This window comes from Ictalurus punctatus, chromosome 28 (genome assembly GCF_001660625.3).
Source record: "Ictalurus punctatus breed USDA103 chromosome 28, Coco_2.0, whole genome shotgun sequence".
Lineage (NCBI taxonomy): Eukaryota > Metazoa > Chordata > Actinopteri > Siluriformes > Ictaluridae > Ictalurus > Ictalurus punctatus.
In genome coordinates this window covers 2,349,537-2,371,662 of record NC_030443.2, presented here as the reverse complement: position 1 = coordinate 2,371,662, position 22,126 = coordinate 2,349,537, and the positions used below count along the sequence as shown (strand labels likewise).

Genomic DNA, 22,126 nt, shown 5'->3' with positions numbered 1-22,126 from the left:
CGCACTCATTCTTTATTTATTCATTTTTTACAATTTTCCCCACATTTTATAATAATAATAATAATAATAATAATAATAATAATAATAATAATAATAAAGAACACAAATGGAACTATGGGACTTGTGTTGTGATAATAAATAAATAAACCCTTACACACTTTTTAAAACATGTTCATGTGCCGTACAGTACTGTGCAAAAGTTTTAGCCGCCTTATTTATTTATTTATTTATTTATTTATTTATTTATTTATTTTAGTACAAATTTTGTTACAGTTTTTTTTTTTTAATGACTTCTACGTTAAATCGAGTCGGTACAAAAGATGTTTGTATGTCAGTAAAGAAAGCAGCGTGTAAAGTGATGAGACACTTTTCAGACCATGAATGCTGCTGGGTCAGTCTCCAGAACTCTCCAGAAGAACCGTGTCTGGTTCTGCAAGACGCTCAATATCACTTCCGGCTCATTTCCTTATAAAACTGCACGAATACCTGAGACTGCTATTTTTATTTTTATTAATTTTTATTCATTATTTTTGAAGGAGTGTTCGCTCTCCAGCATGTGCCTCAAACTTTTGCACAGTACACTATTAGAATGCGCGCATTAATATAAATATAATTTATTAATATAAAGCTGTGATTTGCAGCTGTGCAGAAAAGTAATCAACACCTCCTTCAGCACCGACGTGATGGAAGTCATTATATAATGTAAATTGTGTTCCTTTACCATATAGCTTATAAAGGAATGAAATGCACACAAGGGGTGTGTGTGTGTGTGTGTGTGTGTGTGTGTGTGTGTGTGTGTTCAGAGCTGCTGATTAGCTGAGCTGATCTCTAATCAGTTTTAGGTTGTTTTGTTTTTTTACGTCTTGTGAATGTTCTCTTGACGTTAAATTGCTGCCCCCTCCCGGTCACCTGTGGAACTGAACTTTAATGACTAGGACACAGTTATAATTAATTATTCAATTTTGTAATCAATTTTTATTTATATATATATATTTATATATATATATATATATATATATATATATATATATATATATATATATATATATATATATATATATATATATAAAAATAAGAGCTCCGGGCGACATCTGACCAATAGTCATAGTCACAAAAAGGATAATAAGAAATAATCCCAGAAAAAAAGTACAAATCATAAGAGGAAAAAGACACCGAACAGAAACATCTATAAAGTTCTTAATGGATATATATATATTTTTTTTTTTTTTTGCAGAATGTAAAGAAATAACTAAGTGAGGAAGCAGCACGAATACATCTTCTCAATTATATGGGTTATGGGGTTGTTTCCTGCTTTAATGTTTTCAAATTGTCTGTCTGTCTGTCTGTCTGTCTATCTAAAATATTTATTGCCACATATCTGATTTCTTTGTTTCTATAAACACTATGAGCTGACTTCCCTTCACCAAAGTTACTAAAAGCCTCTTATAAAAACATTGCTGTGTTTTTCTCTGAGCTGCATCATTCTGGGAAGTACTGATTCCATTCCATTCCTCTGTTTTAAAGCACAGATTTATTGTTGCTTACTCAGGTTTGTTTAGAAATGAATTATATATTGAGAAATGTAGTGTTAAGCCATTTGTGTTTACAGAAAGAATCCTCACAACCCTTGGCGCTACCACCGTACATCACTCCTAGACCTTTTTATATACAATTTACCTAATCAAGTATGTCTAATATAAGTGCTGTCTGAGCTCTTCTTCTTTTTTTCTCTCCCCACAAGCAGTAAAAACGCACAACAAATTCCAGTAATTTGGCCGATGAGGCTAATCCACAAGGAATTTCACTCCCACCTCCTGTCACGGTCCGTTCTGGTATCTGCGAGGTTAGCATACGTCTGGGCGTGAGTGCCGTTTTTATGCAGCAAGTTTTAAACAGGTCTGCGCTAGCAATCAGGAGGTTGGTGAAGGGAGGTAAAATCTCATGACGGTCGGCGAGCTGCTGTGGAACACGACCCTGAACCCTGAAGCGCTGTTCGTACACTGGTTACTGTATTCACAGGGAAAAAAAAAGACAGGAATGCAGAACCACGCTGTGCTATTATCAGTAAAGTCAGCAGGAAGAAATAATCTCCAGGATCCTAAATCCTCAATAATCAGCGTCCTGCTAAACGTTAACCGCCCTCGAAGGAGAATGAAAAAGTGTCCGATCTGCTTCATGAACAACACTGACGGGTTCTTCAGCTGTCGTCTCGGAACCATGTTCTTGCCTAGGAGTGGAACCCGACCTGGCCTTCGGTTCTAGCCCAGCCGCCTTAAGGTTTTTGCGTGTTCTGAGATGCTTTTCTGCTCACCACGCTTATGTGCTTATTTGATCTACTTAAGCCTTCCTGTCCGCTCTAGCTGTTCTCCTCTGACTCACTGGGTGTGTGGTGGTGGTGTTTTTTCTCCACACCTTTCTGTGTAAACTCTAGAGAAGATCTCAGGAGAGCAGCAGTTTCTGAAACCGACCCCCATGCCACAGTCACTGACATCACTGAAGTTTTTGCCCCAATTCTCAAGTCTGCATGATTTTACACATTGCTCTGCTTCTACATGATTGGATAAGTAACCCTATCCCTAAGTGTTCCTATTAAAGTGGCTGGTGAGTGTAGAGTATAGTGTATACATGCTTATTAGGTCATAGTACACGGTTTATGGCACAGCCCCAGAGCAAGAAGGAAGTATTTTCTTTCTCTCCTCTCTCTCTCTCTCTCGCTCTCTCTGTGTGTGTGTGTGTGTGTGTGTGTGCGCAGAAGGAGCAACCTCATGATTCAGACCGAATGAGTCAGGTGGGCACACCTCAGCCGGTCAGCACGGTGTGTGTCGCTGTCTGTGTTCCCCGACATAACGAAGCCCCATGTCCTAGTGTGATTCACTCGTCACACAGTTCGAACGAACGAGAAACTCGGTCACTGCTTACGGCTCCCTTCCTAATCGCACTCTTATGAGACCGTCAGCCTGTATAGTTCTCCTCATATGACTCATGCTCCCTTAAGGAGTGACGCTCTTACCCTTGCTTTCTATTCTTTACTCATTTAGTGTTTTGTTTTGTTTTGTTTACTCTCAGTTCGAGGCCATTAGCTCAGTATCTGTCACCTTAAGCAATTAAAACCACCGTTTTCTTCAAACGTCCCATGATTTTGAGAGAATATTTCTTTTCATTCTCGTTCATTCGTCCTCAGAAAGCACTTTTATGCCAGGTCAGGGTCATGGCGGATCCGGAGAACCCCACGAACAGTCGGGGATACATCCTGAACTGGTCACCGGTCCATCGCTAGGCACCAACACATTCAAGCACTCGTTCACAAATAGGAGCAACCTAGCATTGCCAATCTAACTCAAGGCATGTATTGTTGTTGTTGTTGTTGTTTATGGGGTCCAATCTATCCAGTGTACTCAGGGAGAATATGTGAATCCTGAGCTCAGGATCCAAATCCAGACCTTCATTTGACAGTTCTAGATCTTCAGTATGGATCAGCAGAAGTGGTCACCTGCAGCATAAGCACAATAAAGATGAAAGGTTGCCCTGGCAACACGTACAATCATTTTAAACTAAACTAAATCAAGCCTTATTGGCTTATCGGTTTTAGGCAGAGTAATTTCTACATTCTGCATCCAAGAGCTCGTCTCATCAAGTTCACGATACGGTTTTGGACACTGACGATGCCTGAAAGGATCTGTGGAGATGTTTTGTGAGGGAACTAATGCGATTTGTCATTGTCGCATTACAGAAAAATGCACTCGTACGTCGTCCACGTTAACGTGCAGACTCGTGCGGGTGACCCCGAACGCCCATTCTGTAATTCTTATGTCAACCCTACGCCACGCAGTCTGTAGCCTACGCCCAGAATCTCATATCCCAGCAGTGGATCAGGATGTGTAAAATGGAAGAATTTTTCCAACAGCTGCACCCGACTATTACAAAAACACACACGCATACACACACACACCAGCTAACCGCTCACAGATGTGCTGACAGGGCGGGGGAAACAAGAATGGCGAACCGGAGTGAGGGAGACAGATGTGCAGAAGGACAGGAAGGAAGGAAGGAAGGAGTCGAAAGCTCGAATTTAATAAGTAATGAAAGATCGAGAAGGGTCATACGCAGAGTAAGTCCAAAAACACGACGGTTCTGTTCAGTCTCTAAAGAAATAGCCATAAAAACAGATCAATCGTCCCCTCGGAGCAAGTCTGATCACAAGACTCGCCAAGAAACAAGCAAGCAGTAAATTGATTTATGATTATTGTTTTCTTCTGCGTTTGAAAATGGCTCGAATTGGCTTGCGTTCAAAGCAAATGTCCCGCGAGCAGTTTCCATTCATACCCCAGGCATTCTAGAACTCGAGATGGGTCCCGTCAGGCCCGAGCACTGTTTACTAATTTAGCATCTTCCTTTGACTCGGACATACAGTAAATATCCTCCAGGGTTATTTCTGGACTCCTCCGCGTCCATCCGTCCACCAAAACCCAGCTTTCTCACAGAAACTGACGCCGCTCCCCTGAGAATGCTCACCCCTCACCCATGGCTTGGTGAAGACGTACAGCTATCAACTTTGAGACCGAAGACTGCGGAAAGAACAAAAAAAATGTCAGAAATGTTGGATGGTATTTACATGCCGATGGAGAAATGGTTCTTCAAAGAGGGTTGGCCGGGTTAACGTGGAAATGATTTAGTCTTGCGTTCTCGTCCATGTGGAATGTAAAGACCTGTTCAGCTATCGGTTTGGTTTGATTTTATTTTATTGTTAATCTTTTTGTGCAATCAATTCCGAAAAAATGGCAAAGTCTCACCCTTGCTTCAGTGGATAATCTCATCTGGATACTGTCGATTCGTTCCCAAGTGCTGCTGCTGTAATCATAAAAGATGATTATCCTTTCAGTACTAGCCATTAGCTTTAAGCTTGTCCTCTGACTCGGAATAAACCCTGCAATAATGGCAAGACATTCGGGGAGGTTGTCACCGGTCCAAGCCAAAACCGCCCAGGCATTATGTGCAGCAGAACCTCGAGTACTATTCAATCTGACCAAATAACGCTTGGTCCGTCATCCCTAACTACACTGCAGCCACAGAACCAAAACAAAACACTGCTGCTACTTGACTTGGTATTTTGGCGAGCCAGACAGGAGGGCAGAGTCAGATGATGTTCTACTTTAGAAGTAACTGTTTGTGTTATTTCCCAGAAGCTTTTGTAAATAGAAAAAGATCCAAATGTTTGAAGGTGCAATTTTCATTGAAGTCGGAGGAAACCTTGTCAGGGTTGTTGTGGATCTGGAGCCAGGAACATGGGGTGCAAAGTGAGGACATGCGTACGCTGGACGAACGCCAGTCCGTCTTGGTGCACCGTCCACACACGCAACTTGGTCACCAATCCATCTCCCAGAATGTTTTTGGGGAAATGGGAGGAAACCCAGTCAAAAACAGTAACCCAAGCTCGAGTGCGAGGATCGAACCCTGGAGCTGCGAGGGAGCAAACTTTACCCGCTTTGCCATCATGTCATGACTCAAGGTTCAAGAAAAGTTAAACCAAAATGCGGCAGCATTCCATTCTGGTAAGTGCAGGAAGCAGAACCGTGTGTGGTCAAAAGTCAGGAAATATCCCAGGTGATCTTTTAAAGTACTTCTGTTTAAGCATGTCCATTATCCCACCCTGTTGGAGCATGGTGTGTGTGTGTGTTACAACAGGCCTATTAGACAAACACACACACACTCACTCTCACTCTCAACTAACCAGCTCCCACACCCCTCACTGATACATTGTTGATATTCAGTGTTCTGGGTATCAAATTCTGTTTTGAAAAGCCCTGGCAAGAATGAATAGACATTTGAGAACAGTGCTGAAACAACAACAGCGTCAGAACGACTCGGGAACGGAAACATGTCGAGATTATCGACAAATGTAGAATCGCGTAACGTAGTATAGCAGACTCGGTGCTTTCGTCAAATAGCGAATTGAATCATCTTGCATCATAGTGGATTCAGAGCTTTTGACAAATATCAAACCGTTCACCTTTTATGAATTGAAATGGTATCACGTGGAACTCCAAAGTTTTATGCCCCTAGTTGCGTAATTGATCCCATGTTCTGAGAGGAAAAGATTTCCATCGCAGATGAACACACCGCTTCCTTTAGCTATACAAACCGGTTTTATCAGTAGGCGGCCTGTTATACAACATCACACCCACATAAACACGTTGACCAAACACTTCTTAGTATACGATTACACGCTCGCACACAGGGTCTGGGATTAGCCCGCCCGGCTTTTCCGTGAAAAGTTTCAAGATTGCGTGAAGGATGTCACTCGCTGGTAGTCATACTTCCACTCTCGATGAGGAAACCAGTGGTATGTACCAATACGGTGATACAGCAGAACTCATAAGTGAGACCACAGTGACTGGGTATGACATGTAAACCATTCTGTGCTATGACACACTGCTGGACCTCGATCTAGGAGTGGTTCCAGGAGGGGGTTTCATCTGATAACATCTGATCCAGCTCAGCATTGTCTCTTCTCTAAACATATATCTCACATCCCAATGTGCTCTCATCACTTCTCTCTCTCTGTGTCTGATTCTCTTTCTATTTTTTCCTCTCATTCCACCTCACGTACAGCTCATCGGTTTTTCCCAGCACTTGACAAAAGCCGCTCTGAAGCATTCGACCTAAAATGACCTCCTTCTGGGCGGGAACGACTTTTGTCACTGACGAACTGTTGTAATCATTTTTTTTTTGTATTCCGTGTGCTGTTAAGTGCTATAAAGTCGGTGTCTTTTAACGTGGATAGTCATATCGGTGGGGGAGGGGGGAATATCTGGCTGTCAATCAAGCTAGAAAACGGTGAGGTAGACACGATGGCGCGTTCGGTCAGAGCGTTCCGCAACGACGTACGCTACGTATCGCTTTAAACACCCGCAAAGCCTCTACTATACCGTATACAGGAAGAACGGTCTCGACTTTGCGTTCGTTTTCAGGAAACGCCACCCGGCTGTTAAGTCTGATCTAACTGTGACTGATCCAGGAATCTTCGTGGAACTGAAACGGACGACTTGAGTCAAACGAGATCGGCGTGTGAATGTTGGGCAACCGTCGGATGGAAGGACTTCCTCTTCCTCTGTCAAAAAAATTTCCTCAAGTTCTTAATCGACCACAAATTTTGCCACGGTGACGTGTGTATGAACTGGCATGTCCGTTGTACAGTGCCACTTCCTGCGATGATCGATTTAGCTCTTGCACAAGTAATAAACACAGCTGGAGCTTATGCTTCTTCTTTTTGTTTTGTTTTTTAAGAGGGCCTTAACACGACAGATTACATAACGAGAACACTGCAACTATCGGCTAACTAACGAGCCTAGCTTGATTTCTACACTAGATTTATTATCATCAGTGATGCTGATGCAATGAAAGCTCCTTCATCCGATCTAACTTTTATACTGTATCTGTGCACGTCTTACTACAAGGCCTCGTTCAAGTGAGAAAACCCATTTGGTGGAAACTTGATGCCAACTGTTCTGCTGATGTTGAGTCATAGGCTGGTCGTAACTGCTCTGGCTTTTTTTGCAGTTTCCTATCACGCTGGTAGAGTAAAATCCGGCTCATTCCGGTACGCTCTGACGAGTGAGAACCGTTCAGAGAGCCATGCAGCACTGCTGAGAACCGTCCCATTAACTATACTCTCAGTATTTTGACTACATTCTCGATCGTGTCATCAAAACATTTCCAGGTGCTGCTATTTAAGACTAGCGGGAGAATTTACTCTCGTTTATGTCAAAATGAGACAAAACCTCACTGTTTCCCTGAACTCCCGAAGACTAAGATCGATCCTCCTTACTAAAGGAATATTCTCTAACCCCATCATTCAGTAATGTCCTCTGCTCGCTCCAGCGGAATACGCTGTTTAACGTGGCGTCATGTCGTACGTTTACGGTTTATTACAGGTCCGTTCCGCCCGTAACTCCGACACACTTAACATTCGTTTAATATTTACAGAGCCTTGCAAAAGTCTTCGAAGTCTAACGTCAAATGGAATCTAATCACAATTTCGATTAAAAAAGAAAAAATGGATCGTTCTATGGACGGACGGTTCAGGAATGTGTTTGGACGCGAATCCATGAATTGTTTTATATTCGAAGCTGTTAATTTTTAATCGTTATCATCTTTACTTGTTTACCTTTTATTTATTCATCCTTATTTGTTTTCTGTTTTGTTTGTTTGTTTATCTTTTACAGTACGAACAAAGGTGGAACTGCGTCATTTTGTTCTTCGTTTATCTTTATCTTCTATTTGTTTATATGTATTCATCCTTATTTGAATTGTTTGCTTGTTTTGTCTTTAGTTCTCTTTATTTCTTTGTCTTATATATATGTGTGTGTGTGTGTGTATGTATATATGTATGTATGTTTGTTTGTTTGTTTGTTTTTAAACTAAAGTACCAGGTGAAAGAAAAACTCTGAGTATAAATAGAGGCGCAATTACAGCGTAAACTCTGGTGTGTAGCGTCAGGTTTGCTACTTGCGCAGGAATGTGGGTGTAAATGATTCATGTGGGCCAGTTCAGTGCGGCACTAATCACCATACACACACACACACACACACACACACACACACACACACACCACACACACACATGGTGCACTGCTAAGTGCAGAAATTTGGAGCGTGACTGCGAGAGGATTGAGAGAAAGAGAAGTGGAGGGGGAGGGAGGGTGAGGGCTCAGGGGGGAGATGAGGGAGGAGGAAAAATAAGGAGGCGATTGTTGGGGAGTTGGAGATGTTTATAAAGGCTGGAATGAAAGAGAGAGAGAGAGAGAGAGAGAGAGATCCACACACAAACACCCAGGAGCAGAAGATTGCAGAAGATTGCCTGGATTTATAATCACACAGGTAAGTCAATCTTTTAACCCCTTTATTTAGATAACTTCACTGTGTAGTGAGGCGACTGAGAGAACATGTGCATCTGCTCCTCATTTCTTCTACAGAACTTAATATCGTTTACCACTTAGTGATTCATTTAATTATTTTTGTTTAAATCAACATACACACTTTTTTTTTTTTTTTTTTTTTTTCCAGGTTCCAAGTGACAGTGAGAGCTTACCCTTGTTGAAAAGGAGTCTGGAATACAAAGTTTGCTCTGCCTGTGGTTTTCTAATCCACAGCACACATTAAAGTGAGAGCACACACACACACACACACACACACACAGAGCTTACTTTCTTGCGCAACACGTGCTGGATTTGCCATGCTCCTTGTGTCTGCTTTCTGTAAACTCTTTGGATTGTGTCGCAAAACACTTTTTATTATTAACATTACAAACACACCGACTGAGGTTTAGCGTACAACCGCGCGAAATAAGCACCAGAAACTCCCAATGCAACTGCGGATGAAGTTATGATGGTCTTCGGCCCCCAAATCACGACTATAAGGATATTACGGCGATCTGAAGAGGACAGGATTGAATCAGATGCATGTTTTAAACAGTATGTGATCTTGAAATTGGAGTAAACGCTATCGTTCGAACGGTTAAACCTGTGCAGTCGAGGGCGTGCAAAGAACATCTCCCCGAGCCGAGGTTTCATCGTGGCATGCAGTGCTGAAAAGCCACACGCTTTTCGTTAAAGCAGACTGCTCCGCTCATCCACAGGGACCATTACAGTTTCCTTTCAAACCAATAGAATTCCTGTTCTAACCATTTAAAACCATTACAAATTCTGTGAAGGTTTCTACAAAGGTTTGTTGTTGTTGTTGTTTGTTTTGTTTTTTCTTTCAACATTCAAAACATCAACAAGTGCACCCTTAAAACCTCGAAGATGACCAGGACCCTGAAAATCAGCTTGTATTTTATAACAAACTGCTGAGCATTCTGGGAAATATTCAAATGAGTTTAATGTCTCATTTCTCTGCTGAGAGAGAAAGAAAAACAACAACAACAACAACAGAAACCCTCCTAGAATTTGTAATGGTTTTAATTGCTTTAATGGAAACTGTAATGGAAAACATTAGAGTTTCTGTGATGGGGTTTTTTTTCAGCAGGGTTGACTTAATAACGTTAATAGAAAAAAAAATAAATACATCAACCAGATGTCGTGTTTTTTTTCTTTTTTTTTTTTTTTTTTTCTCCCCCCCCCCCCATATTTGAAACGTCTTTGTGGGCTGTGGGTCATTCATGTAGCTTCAGGCACAGAGACATTCATTTTCCAGCGTTTTTTCCTCATGTGGGTATTCTCCTTGGCGTAAGCCGTGGTAGTAATGACTTGTGTATAAATCTACTTCTGAATTTCTTTTGGTTTACAGGCCATGTGTATAAATACATTATAATGCACGGATTATACAAGGAATTATACACATTCGTATGATGACTATTATAGCAATACCATTAATCAGTTTGAATAAATTGTTAGCGGAAGGCGTTATAATCCGTTATAAGTGTTTATATCACGAACATCATAGAAATTCAGGCTCATTTTGCTTTATGTTCCAACTGTAGCTTCGCTTGGGTGTCGATTATGGACGGACGCATGATATTAAAACCCAAACGTAATAACGAAGAGGTTATCGTTTCGTTCCGTCTGTTCTGTTCCTCGTCAAGCTTCACTTTCATTCAGAAGCTTCCGGATCATCTCTGGTGTAACGCTTTAGGAATGCGTTATGACATCCTTTTTATGTGTCTTAACTGCTTGCGTTGTTCGTTTACAGACACCATGTTGAGAAAGCATCCCGCTCCTCCACTCCTTCTCTCCATCGCTTTACTCATCTCCTCCATGTCGGCATCGTCATCATCACAACAACGCAATGCTACACGACCCAGCGTTCGCAGTCCTTCATTTGATACGGAGGACTATGATGTGATCTATGAGGACAGTACAGTATCGACACACATCCCCCCGGGTTCTCCTCCTCCGCTCTGCCAGTATGACCTCTGCAAGGACCAGCAGGAGTCGTGTCAGAAGCTCGCACTCACTCTGTCCTGTTCCTGCCCCGGCATCAGTGGCCCCTTGGACCCTCCGGACCCTCCTTCTCTCCAGAGTCTGTCTTTAGAAAACAAGGGAACGGTGGTGGTGGTACGGTGGTGCGCGCCGTCTTCCACGGTCACGCACTACCTCGTGCAGGTGGACGGTCAGGACGAGGCGCGCGAGGCGAGTGCGAATAGGAGGATGATGGAGCTGGGAGACATCGCTCCTGGCACTGAGGTGTGCGTGGAGGCGGTGAACAAGGCGGGCGTCAGCGCCCGGGGGAGCCATTCGTGCACCCGCTTCGACCCCAACATCTCCGAGACGAGGCTCGCCATCAAGTTGGTGCTCATCGGAGCAGCGGTGGTGCTGGCGGTAGGGATCGTGTTAGCGCTGGTGCTCTGGTGGTGCAGGAGACACCGGAAAGCTGTGACACGGACAGCAAACCGAGGAACCGACGTGGTGCTCTGAGGGAGAGGAAACACAAAGCAGGAGATCTCTAATAACTGCTGCTCGAAGGATTTTTACTGGAATGTCCGTGTACAAAAGCACTTTAGTAATGATAGTATTGTTTGAGTATTAACTGTATGTGATTTGTTCTTTTTACTATTATTATTATTATTATTATTATTATTATTATTATTATTATTATTTTTAAATATATACATGTACGTCTTTTTTTGGAAGTAAATTTTTCTTGAATGTACTCGTTTATTCACAGCGCTTGTCCTTATTGAAGACTCTCTGCTAATGTTGACAATACAGCCGGAAGCTTTCCACTTTTTCCCGCACTGGTTGTGGTTTTGTACTTCATGCGTCACAGAACCAACCACGTCGAGGTTCTCACGTCAGTCATGAAACGCTTAGTTTGTTTTTCTCCATATAAGAATACGACCCTCTGATTGGCTGGAGTGGAAAAAAAAACTGATCAGCGTGAGCAATCCAAGATCAACCATGCTGTGTTTGTTTGTTGTTGTTTTTTTTTGTTTTTTAAAATAAACTGATATTAGCATGATGTCTAAAAAAAAAAAATCTGAATTGCAATTGCGGTAACCACATTACAAACGGTAGCCTGTAGAGGGCAGAGCTGAGCAGCTTGGTCTCAAAATGAAACGCAACTCCCTTGATAAATTTCATGCTGTGAATCCCAATTTTCTTTATGTATCTCTGTACAACAATGCTGTTGAATTCTTGATTCTGATTGTTCGGAAGTTGTTGGTTAATTCTCTGGAAATGCGATCTGCTGAATTTCCGAAGAAAACCGAGACGTCCAATTACTCCGTGTTCTTTACGTAGTGTATATTCCTGAAGGCAATGAGTGAGGTGATATTCTTTAGAACAAGCGATTAAAGTGAATGAGTGTGTGTGTGTGTGTGTGTGTGTGTGTGTGTGTGTGTGTGCACGTCATGGTCTGAGAATGTGATTGAGTAACTGTTTAATGCACTCTAACCACAGCATGTTGAAATCACTGATGGCCTTAACCACAGAGCCATACTTCCGTCATCGATGCATTTCACACAAGCTCCCTGGTGACTATAAGAATTATTAAACCCTCCACTAAATGCCAAGACGTTGTCCAACTGAACTGAACATATGTAATGTTTTCATTGCTTTCTAAATATATAACTACTTGGGGTTTTGTTTTGCCATTTGGTGAGGTTTCTCAAAACCTGTTGAACAGCAAATTGTTCAAATTCTTAATTATACGTTCATATTCCAGTGACTGTACTGGACTCCTCTTTCAATGAGTCATCTTTAATCTTGATCTTGATCTAATGTGGTCTAATGCTGTTAGTTTAATTCACTGGTCACCTGCCTTGTTCCTGGAGATCTGCTGTCCTGAAGGTTTCACCTCCAAACAAGATCTAACCCACCTGTTTAACCTGACCAAGGACTTCTCAAGGCAGTGAGTAGGTGGGCAAGTAGGCACCATTATGGTTGGAGCTAAAGTCTTCTGGTAGGTACATCTCCCCTGGTGCCCACTTCTGTAATTTAATCACTGGAGTTATTCATTGTCAGTCGTGTCATAAGCACAAGCCCAGTAACACCAGTAACAAATTTCCATCGAAGATCTATTTTCCAAGATGGCGTCAGCAGGCAAATGGCTTCATTTCTTCTGTAAAAATGACTTTGAGAAGATTGAAAGGTGTCGCTGCAATGACTCGTCTACGTTATCCCGACAAAATAACAGACCTTATTCTTACTAAGTAATTTCTAAGACAAATTAAGGAGGGTGGTGCCCACAATTTTAACAATTTCAAAATACATTGGGTTTTTAAAAAATTGTTTTTTATAAATATTACCAATGAAACATGAAACGCACAGATAAAGATTCTTTTTAAATGCTGTATATTATTACAAACATATTTTCATTCTGCTCATTTATATATTTGATAAACCTCATGCTTATGTTCAGCTGCTGATGTTAACAGACACAATATTTTTCCAGCACTTGGCACTTTCGAAGAAAATCTGAAGGGAAAAAAAATGTATTGTTGTTGTTGCTTAGACATTTCTAAAATTATAAAGTTATGATGCCTTACATTTGGAACAATTTGAAAATCATTGTCACCATATGCTGAGAACGACTCTTGCCTCTTGAGTTCTCTTTCTTTTCAAGGGGAAGTCTTTGATGAATCTCTACAGGAAGTTATAAAAGCTACCCAAAGAACTTCCCTGTAAGTTTTTGCCAACCGGGTTATTATATAACGGACTGTAACAGACATCTTTATAGCTTAGAGTTTATTTCTGCAAGTTGGACTCAAGCCTGAGCACTGAGTGAGAGCTCCATAAAGGTGCGCTAGGTAAGATTAGCCCAAGAACTAACAGTCTCTAACAGTTCAAGATTTGAATGATTCCCACCCATGTTCATTAAGCTCCACCCCCAGGATCTACAGTGGCCTCTAGAGTAGGGTCTATAAAATGACTGACAGGAGGCGCATCCAAACACAAACAAACGTTCTACACCGGAAGTCTGTTTTTCCAAACAGGTTTTCACAACAACTTAAAACACTTTTGATATGTCCACGGATTAATGCATGGTGGGGTGGGGGGGGGTTGTTTTTGTTTTTTAAATCATGTTCTACAATATTCCAGGTTATTTATACAAAATCTCCTATTTCACCTTTAAATAAACCCAGCCACATGTGACTAATTGCCAGTGATTATAAATACGACCGTGCTCTTTGGATCCCTCTGGTGGCAAAAACAGGGAGTGCAACATCACTGCTTGCTCTCTGCCTCCCTCTAGTGATGGCACTCTCATAAATCTTTGGCCCTGGCTGGACCCGATTAAACGAAGAAAGGAATACGGCTGAAAAATGCATAGAAATTACGCATTTATATGAAATCTCAGATGGACAAGAACTGTGGTGTATTTGTTTCACATTGGTCTAGCTGCAGAAGTACTTTTAAGACCACTGGACCTTTTGCATTTCCTCCTCTATCAACAACAACCGTGTGTTCAAATGAAAGCTGGAAGTTTGCAGGTTCAGTGCACAGCTGAAAGGGTGTCCACATATTTATGGACCTGACCGTATTCTTCAGTGTGTTTCAGAGATATAAAACTGACCTGCTTTCTTCATAGAGAACAAATCCACACATCACACAGCAGATAAAATGGTTTTGCAATGCCTTATACGTTTTAATGAAGATGACAGGAGTTCATTTTAAAGTGAATGGAAATGATACATTTGAAAGCTTTTCTTTTTGTTTTGTTTTGATTATATAAAATATTATTACATACCAATAAACAGTGATGTATTTGTTGTACAGTTCTCACACCATATGTTTGACATATCAGTAGAGTACAGTGCAATCACACATGACTTTATAATAGACCACAAATCTTCATTTAGAGAAATATAGAGTATAGAGAAATAAAAGATCATCAAAGCCATACAATTGTCTTTCTACCTTCAGCTCCACCACCTCAGAGATTCATTAAGCAGTAGGTTGTATATGTAGGAAGTATTTTATTTGAGATTGCGTTTAGTTTGAAGAACATCACCAAACGTTTGGTGTTTTAAATCGCAGCCTTGATTTAATTAACAAGGTCTTTCACGCTCATAATGCACGGGAAAACCCTTCTCACATGCTATTGTAATGCATCGAGTACTCTTTTGACCGACATATTTACATGGGTTACTCTGCATCAGGTTGCAAGTGACCACACTAAAAGGTTTGTTGCTTTCACGAAGATTCCCACGCACAGCCCTGCCGGCGGCCCCACATACAGCCTTAACCTGATCTTTTCTGGCAAGTATGAAGCTGTTCATTTTTTTGCAGATGCCACCATAATTGATTTTCTTGTCTTTGATTGTGTCGGTACATCTTCTCTCATCCATGCTCGGGTAAATATGCTTCTTTTTGAATGCCTCCCAGTTCTGGGATTCAGCAGGCAGTGCGGCGCACAACACCAGCAACAAAACCAGTCCGAACACACGGATCTCCATGATGAAGTCTGCGCAGAGAGACACGAACAAAATTACACATCTAAAACGCTTGTATTTTTAGCTTTCAGGATTTTGAGCGAAAGCAAAAGTAATTGTCTTTCACGTCTCCCGTGTCCTTTCCCCTTCGGTGAATCTGCACATGGTTTATTTATTTTAATCCTAAATGCCGTGTTTATGAGGGATATTTCAAGTTGCAAAGTGCTGTTTAATGTTAAATATCTGTCTCCTTACAGAAACCTTTACCATATCAGCAACGATACACTTGGAGCCATACAAGCACCTGTGTATGCTTTTACCATAGAAACGACGATATACGAATATATATGGTTAGTTTAGTTTAGTGAAGGAATCTGACCCCAGTGTCGTATTGCCAAGTCAGTGTCTTTCTTCTAGCGTTGTATTTGTAGAAATCTTTCATAAAGCACCTGAACTCTAAACCTCTCCCCAGTATTTCAGCATTTCCTCCTATTAAATGTGTGTGTCGACGAGAAAAAAATCAAGACCCTTACCAGTAAGAGAGGACTGAAGAGTCACAGTCAAGAAGATCAGAAGATAAGAAGATGATCGTTCACAATCAGAGAATCATCCAAACCTATTGAAAATGAATCAAAACCCAAAAGCACCAAAGATGACAATTTCCAAAATATCAAAGTTAAATGACAAAATGTTGAAGAGCTGAAGCTTACCTTCTATTCAGAGCATGAGTGTGTGAGTGTGTGTGTGTGTGTGTGTGTGTGTTTATATATAGCATATGTAGGTGTTCATCCTATGACCGCTGCACCTTTGAACTGTTTTTTTTAAACCACTGTGTGCTTTGACACCTTCAGCAGCTTCTTTGGTCTCAACCGCTGGAGAACTTTTCTTTGTTTGTTTTTTTCTTTGGTTTTCATTTCTACAAACAATACCCCATAATGACAACGTGAAAGAAGTTTGTTTGACATCTTTGCAAATTCATTAAAAATAAAAAACAAAAAACGCACATGTACATAAGTATTCACAGCCTTTGCCATGACACTCAAAATTGAGCTCAGGTGCATCCTGTTTCCACTGATCATCCTTCAGATGTTTCTACAACTTGATTGGAGTCCACCTGTGGGAAATTCAGTTGATTGAACATGATTTGGAAAGGCACACACCTGTCTATATAAGGTCCCACGGTTAACAATGCATGTCAGAGCACAAATCAAGCTAACAAAACATGTATACCAGAGGGCGCACGGTGGCTTAGTGGTTAGCATGTTTGCCTCACACCTCCTTAGTTTCCACCGTGGCTCAGTGTGTGCGTGTTTGCATGTTTGCAAGTTTGCATGTTCCCACCGTGCTGCGGGGGTTTCCTCCGGGTACTCCGGTTTCCTCCCCCAGTCCAAAGACATGCATGGTAGGCTGATTGGCGTGTCTAAAGTGTCCGTAGTGTATGAATGGGTGTGTGATTGTGCCCTGCGATGGACTGGCACCCTGTCCAGGGTGTACCCCGCCTTGTGCCCGATGCTCCCTGGGATGGGCTCCAGGTTCCCCGTGACCCTGAAAAGACCTTGGTATAGAAGATGGATGGATGTATACCAGTGTCTATACACCAACAATAATATCTGTCCTGTAACTATTTACTACTCTTCATTTCAAGTGTTATTGATTTATGTTAATAGCTATAGCTATTTAAAGCTGTATACAGAGTCAGGTCCATAAGTATTTGGACAGCAACACATTTTTTTAAAAAATACATTTTTATTATTTTTACACCACCACAGAGGATTTGAAAGAAAGAAAATAAGATGTGATTGAAGTGTAGACTTTCAGCTTTAATTCAGCTTGAACCGTTTAGGAATTACAGCAGTGCATTTTCACAGGCTCAAAAGAAATTGGACACTTGACTGGTAAGCAGTCTCATGGCCAGGCGCAACATGTTTCCTCGTTATTTCATGACAAAATGAAGGAGATGAGAGGTCTGGAGTTGATTCCGAGTGCATTTGGGAGCTGTTCATGAGAACTCTCAATAATATTCATCAATGTGTAAATGTATCATGTATAAATGATTCAATATCATAATTAAATATAACATTCTGATTAGCAAAATGTAAAAGATTTTATATATATATATATATATATATATATATATATATATATATATATATATATATATATATATATATATATATATAGTTTCGCATACAATTACAGCTGTGTAGAACATCAACTCACTTTTGGTGTCATCAGTTTATTCTAAAAGTTACATGTAGACTGTTGGTGTAAATGATGAGATCTTCTGTCAGTCTTTGTTCACTCTCGGAGGTGTTTGAGGTAAGTAATTGCAAAAAGCATTAACCACACAGATGCGGAAAAAGCGAGTGGTTAACATGGCCCCGTGATGGGGTGGGGAGGGGGGCGATTAACCAGAAGTGGTGTTACAGAAGTAGTGCTGGATTCAGACGCCGAACTATTTTCCTGTTATCTGACGATCACTCACTTTTGTTGCCAGCGGTTTAGACATTAATGGCTTTGTGTTGAGTTATTTTGAAGGGACAGCAAATTTACACTGTCACACAAGCTGTACACTCACTACTTTACATTGTAGCAAAGTGTCATTTCTTCAGTGCTGTCATGAAAAGATATCATCAAATATTTACAAACGTGAGGGGTGTACTCACTTTTGTGAGATACTGTATATAGGCCCTGTTTTGTAGCTGATTATTTGGGTAGACAGGCTTCACGTTCCTCGCTTCATCGCTCTCCTCCAAACACGTACACGCTGTACACGCTTTACCCGATTCACCCGATTAAACAAAGAAAAATTAATATGGCTTAAAAAACCATAGAAATTAGGCATTCATATGAAATCTCACCTGAACAAGAACTGTGGTGTTTGTTTCACATTGGTCTAGCTGCAGAAGTACTTTTAAGGCCACTGGACCTTTTGCATTTCCTCCTCTATCAACAACAACCGTGTGTTCAAATGAAAGCTGGAAGTCTGCAGGTTCAGTGCACAGCTGAAAGGGTGTCCACATATTTATGGACCTGACCATATTCATGTCTAATCATCACACGTAGACGTGACGAGCTTCAGTGTGTTTCAGAGATATAAAACTGACCTGCTTTCTTCATAGAGAACAAATCCACACATCACACAGCAGATAAAATGGTTTTGCAATGCCTTATACGTTTTAATGAAGATGACAGGAGTTGATTTAAAGTGAATGGAAATGATACATTTGAAAGCTTTTCTTTTTCCTGTCTGGACCCGAATAAAAACAAAGAAAGGAATACGGCTGAAAAATGCATAGAAATTACGTATTTATATGAAATCTCACCTGAACAAGATCTGTTCAGGAACGAGATAAAACTCCACCAAGCCGATGTGCAGGACTGATCAACAGTTACCCCAAACGTTTATCTGCAGTTATTACTGCACAAGAGGGTCACACCACATACTGAAAACAAACATTCACATACTTTTACCCCTCACAGATATGTAACATTGGATCATTTCCCTCATAAACAAGTAAATGACCGAGTATAATATTTTTGTCTCATTTACTTAACTGGGTTCTCTTTATCTACTTTTAGAAAATCTGATGATGTTTTAGCTCATATTTACACAGAAATATAGAAAATTCTAAAGGGTTCACAAACTTTCGAGCACCACTGTATATATTTTAAGTGTAACTTCGATCGGAAAGAACGTGTGAAGGAAGGGTGAAATATTCAGCTGTCCCAAAGCACACCAGGATTCCTGAGGAACGGGAAAAATATTCATGGTTACCTGATAGTCAGATAACAGGAAAATGGTTCGGCATCAAAAGCCAGCACTACTTCTGTAACACTACTGGTTAGTGCGTTCGCCTCACACCTCCAGGGTAGGGGGTTCGATTCCCACTGGGGCTCTGTGTGTGTGGAGTTTGCATGTTCTCCCCGTGCTGCGGGGGTTTCCTCCGGGTACACCGGTTTCCTCCCCCAGTCCAAAGACACGCATGGTAGGCTGATTGGCGTGTCCAAAGTGTCCGTAGTGTATGAATGGGTGTGTGAGTGTGTATGTGATTGTGCCCTGCGATGGACTGGCACCCTGTCCAGGGTGTACCCCGCATTGTGCCCGATAGGCTCCACGTTCCCCTGCAACCCTGAAAAGGAGTAAGCAGTTGAAGATGGATGGGTATTTATATATATTCATTATATTGAATATTATATTGATATATTCGATATATCTATATGTCTTGTAGCTGATTATTTGGGTAGAGAGGCATGATGTTCCTCACTTCATCGCTCTCCTCCAAACACGTACACGCTGTACCCAGGACATCAAATTCCAACATACTGTACGTTGATGTAATTACTGCATGTGTGTTTTTAAAGCTACGGAGAAAGAAAAAATTGTACAGCAATGCTGTAACGTGAACATACAGAGTACAAGGCCTCAAAAAGAATCACCATTAAATTTCCAAACCTCAGAACTCTGACAAGGAATAAACTAAGAAATCGCTCGGTCCGTTCTGAATTCCTAGTCTGAGTCTCGAGACGGTCTCCTCAACCCCGAGTTCAGTAAGTGACGTCAAATCAGCATGGCCGCTCACAGAATCAGCAGTAATCTAAGCAGCACCTCTTACCTTTAAATGAGTGTTAATGTGTATACCCGTATTAGCTTTGGATTAATCATACAGACGTACTTGTTAAATCTAGCTCACTGTCATGAGGAAGTAAATATACTGTACATGTATATACTGTATACTGTAAATAATTTGTTCCACCACATAATTAAAAAAAAATAAGGTTCACTAGACATGACGTGTCCATCACAGACCTCTTGGTGTTGCTGGTACGTTAAACAGAACATAAATACCGAGTCCTCAGTCTCTCTGCTGTATAAAGTGCATGTAAACATTTTGTTTCGAAATAAAGAACAAGAGGAGCTGATTCATTTTAAAACTCCAACAATAGAGGACAGTGTCTTACTGTATGTTTACATATATTTAGTATTTAAAATCTGATTTAAAGAACAGACCCACGAAGCACAATAAAATATCAGAGAAAGCTACATTCTTTATTGTTTTGAGAAAGAATAGAAGAAACAGATTTGATCTGATTAAATAAAAGAACTGAATATGAATAAAGATTCGAATGCAAATCTGCAGAACAATAGAGAAAATGGTTTTGTGATGCCTTTATTGATTTAATGAAGAAAGTGTATAGAAATTATACAGTTAAAAGATTTTTTTTTTTTTTTTGGTGTGATTATATAATATATCATGATTATACCAGTAAGCAGTGGTATTGTTGTACCTCACCAAGCAGTTGGCCTTTTAAATTTTAGCCTGAAACAATCTCGCCTTCTTGGTAGTGCACAGGGAACCCATTCTCACATCCTATTACAATAAACCGCATGCTTGAATGACCTCTGTATTTGCATTTTGGATATCTTTGTTTCTCGTTGCCGGTACATGTGACCACTCTGAAAGGATAGTTGCTTCTGCGAAGGTTCCGCCCCTCCGGTATAGGGTGGCCCGCACCCATACACACGTCTATGACTAGTTTGTCTGTGGTTGGTACGATGAAGCTGTTCTTTTTTTTGCAGTTATTGGAGTTGGGGTCAGACCCTGGGAGTTTCAGATAATTCATCACTTGGGTACATCTAGACGCGGCCATATTGTTGCGAATATGCTTCGTCTTGAAATCCTCCCAGGTCTGGGATTCAGCAGGCAGTGCGGCGCACATCACCAACAGCAAAACCAGGCCAAACACACGGCTCTCCATGATGATGCTTCTGGGGAGAGGTACAAACAACCCAGTGAACAAGCTGCACAAACTAAGATGATTTGTCTTGTTTTGTTTGTTTGTTTTTTTTCCTTTTAGGATTTGAACCCACGCTCTCTTTCAAGACATGAGAATGGGGCTGATAGAAATTAATATTTCCACACAGCTGAGAAATTTGATAAAAGTGAAGGAATCTGACCCCAGTGTCGTATTGCCAAGTCAGTGTCTTTCTTCTAGCGTTGTATTAGTAGAAATATTTCATAAAGCACCTGAACTCTAAACCTCTCCCCAGTATTTCAGCATTTCCTCCTATTAAATGTGTGCGTGGACGAGAAAAATATCGAGACCCTTACCAGTAAGAGAGGACTGAAGAGTCGCAGTCGAGAAGATCAGAAGATAAGGAGATGATCGTTCACAATCAGAGAATCATCAAAACCTATTAAAAATGAATCAAAACCCAAAAGCACGCCAAGATGACAATTTCCAAAATATCAAAGTTAAATGACAAAATGTTGAAGAGCTGAAGCTTACCTTCTATTCAGAGCATGAGTGTGTGTGTGTGTGTGTGTGTGTGTGTGTTTATATACAGCATATATAGGTGTTCATCCTATGACCGTTAAGCAAAATACAAACGCTGCAGCTTTGAACTGTTTTTTTTTTAAACCACTGTGTGCTTTGACACCTTCAGCAGCTTCTTTGGTGTCAACCGCTGGAGAACTTTTCTTCTGAGTTTTCTACAGCTGTTGTTCTTGTGTGTGTTTTACTCAGAATCTGAATTCCTCCAGCTAGTCCCCTGTTCAAAGAACTTGAATAGTTCGGCTCCACGGCAAACATTAGGCCAGATGAAATCCACATTCTGGGTTGTTGTTTTTTTATTTTCTTTTCTTTTCTTCTTTTTTACAAAAGCAAATGTAATAAAATGCTGTAGCTTTGTTTATAGCTGAATATCAGTAAGCAAGTTCTTGTTTAACCGAGAAAGAACATATTTTTTCATTTT

The 22,126-nt window shown here is 40.8% G+C and overlaps 2 protein-coding genes across 2 annotated transcripts; one reads left to right on the top strand and one right to left on the bottom strand.

Moving 5' to 3' along the window:
- The first annotated feature begins 8,713 nt into the window (after positions 1-8,713).
- Positions 8,714-12,134, top strand: LOC108260108 (LRRN4 C-terminal-like protein). Its single transcript, XM_017460094.3, has 3 exons — positions 8,714-8,876; positions 9,063-9,159; positions 10,686-12,134. Exon 3 carries the CDS (start codon positions 10,691-10,693, stop codon positions 11,408-11,410), a length of 720 nt encoding a protein of 239 aa, XP_017315583.1. The 5' UTR covers positions 8,714-8,876; positions 9,063-9,159; positions 10,686-10,690; the 3' UTR covers positions 11,411-12,134.
- Positions 12,135-14,553: 2,419 nt separating this feature from the next.
- LOC108260338 (ribonuclease-like) lies at positions 14,554-21,906 on the bottom strand. Its single transcript, XM_047151940.2, has 3 exons — positions 21,812-21,906; positions 21,483-21,565; positions 14,554-15,401 (listed from the first exon to the last, which is right to left on the bottom strand). The coding sequence occupies exon 3, from the start codon at positions 15,391-15,393 to the stop codon at positions 14,986-14,988; it is 408 nt and encodes a 135-aa protein (XP_047007896.1). The 5' UTR covers positions 15,394-15,401; positions 21,483-21,565; positions 21,812-21,906; the 3' UTR covers positions 14,554-14,985.
- Between the last annotated feature and the right edge of the window lie 220 nt (positions 21,907-22,126).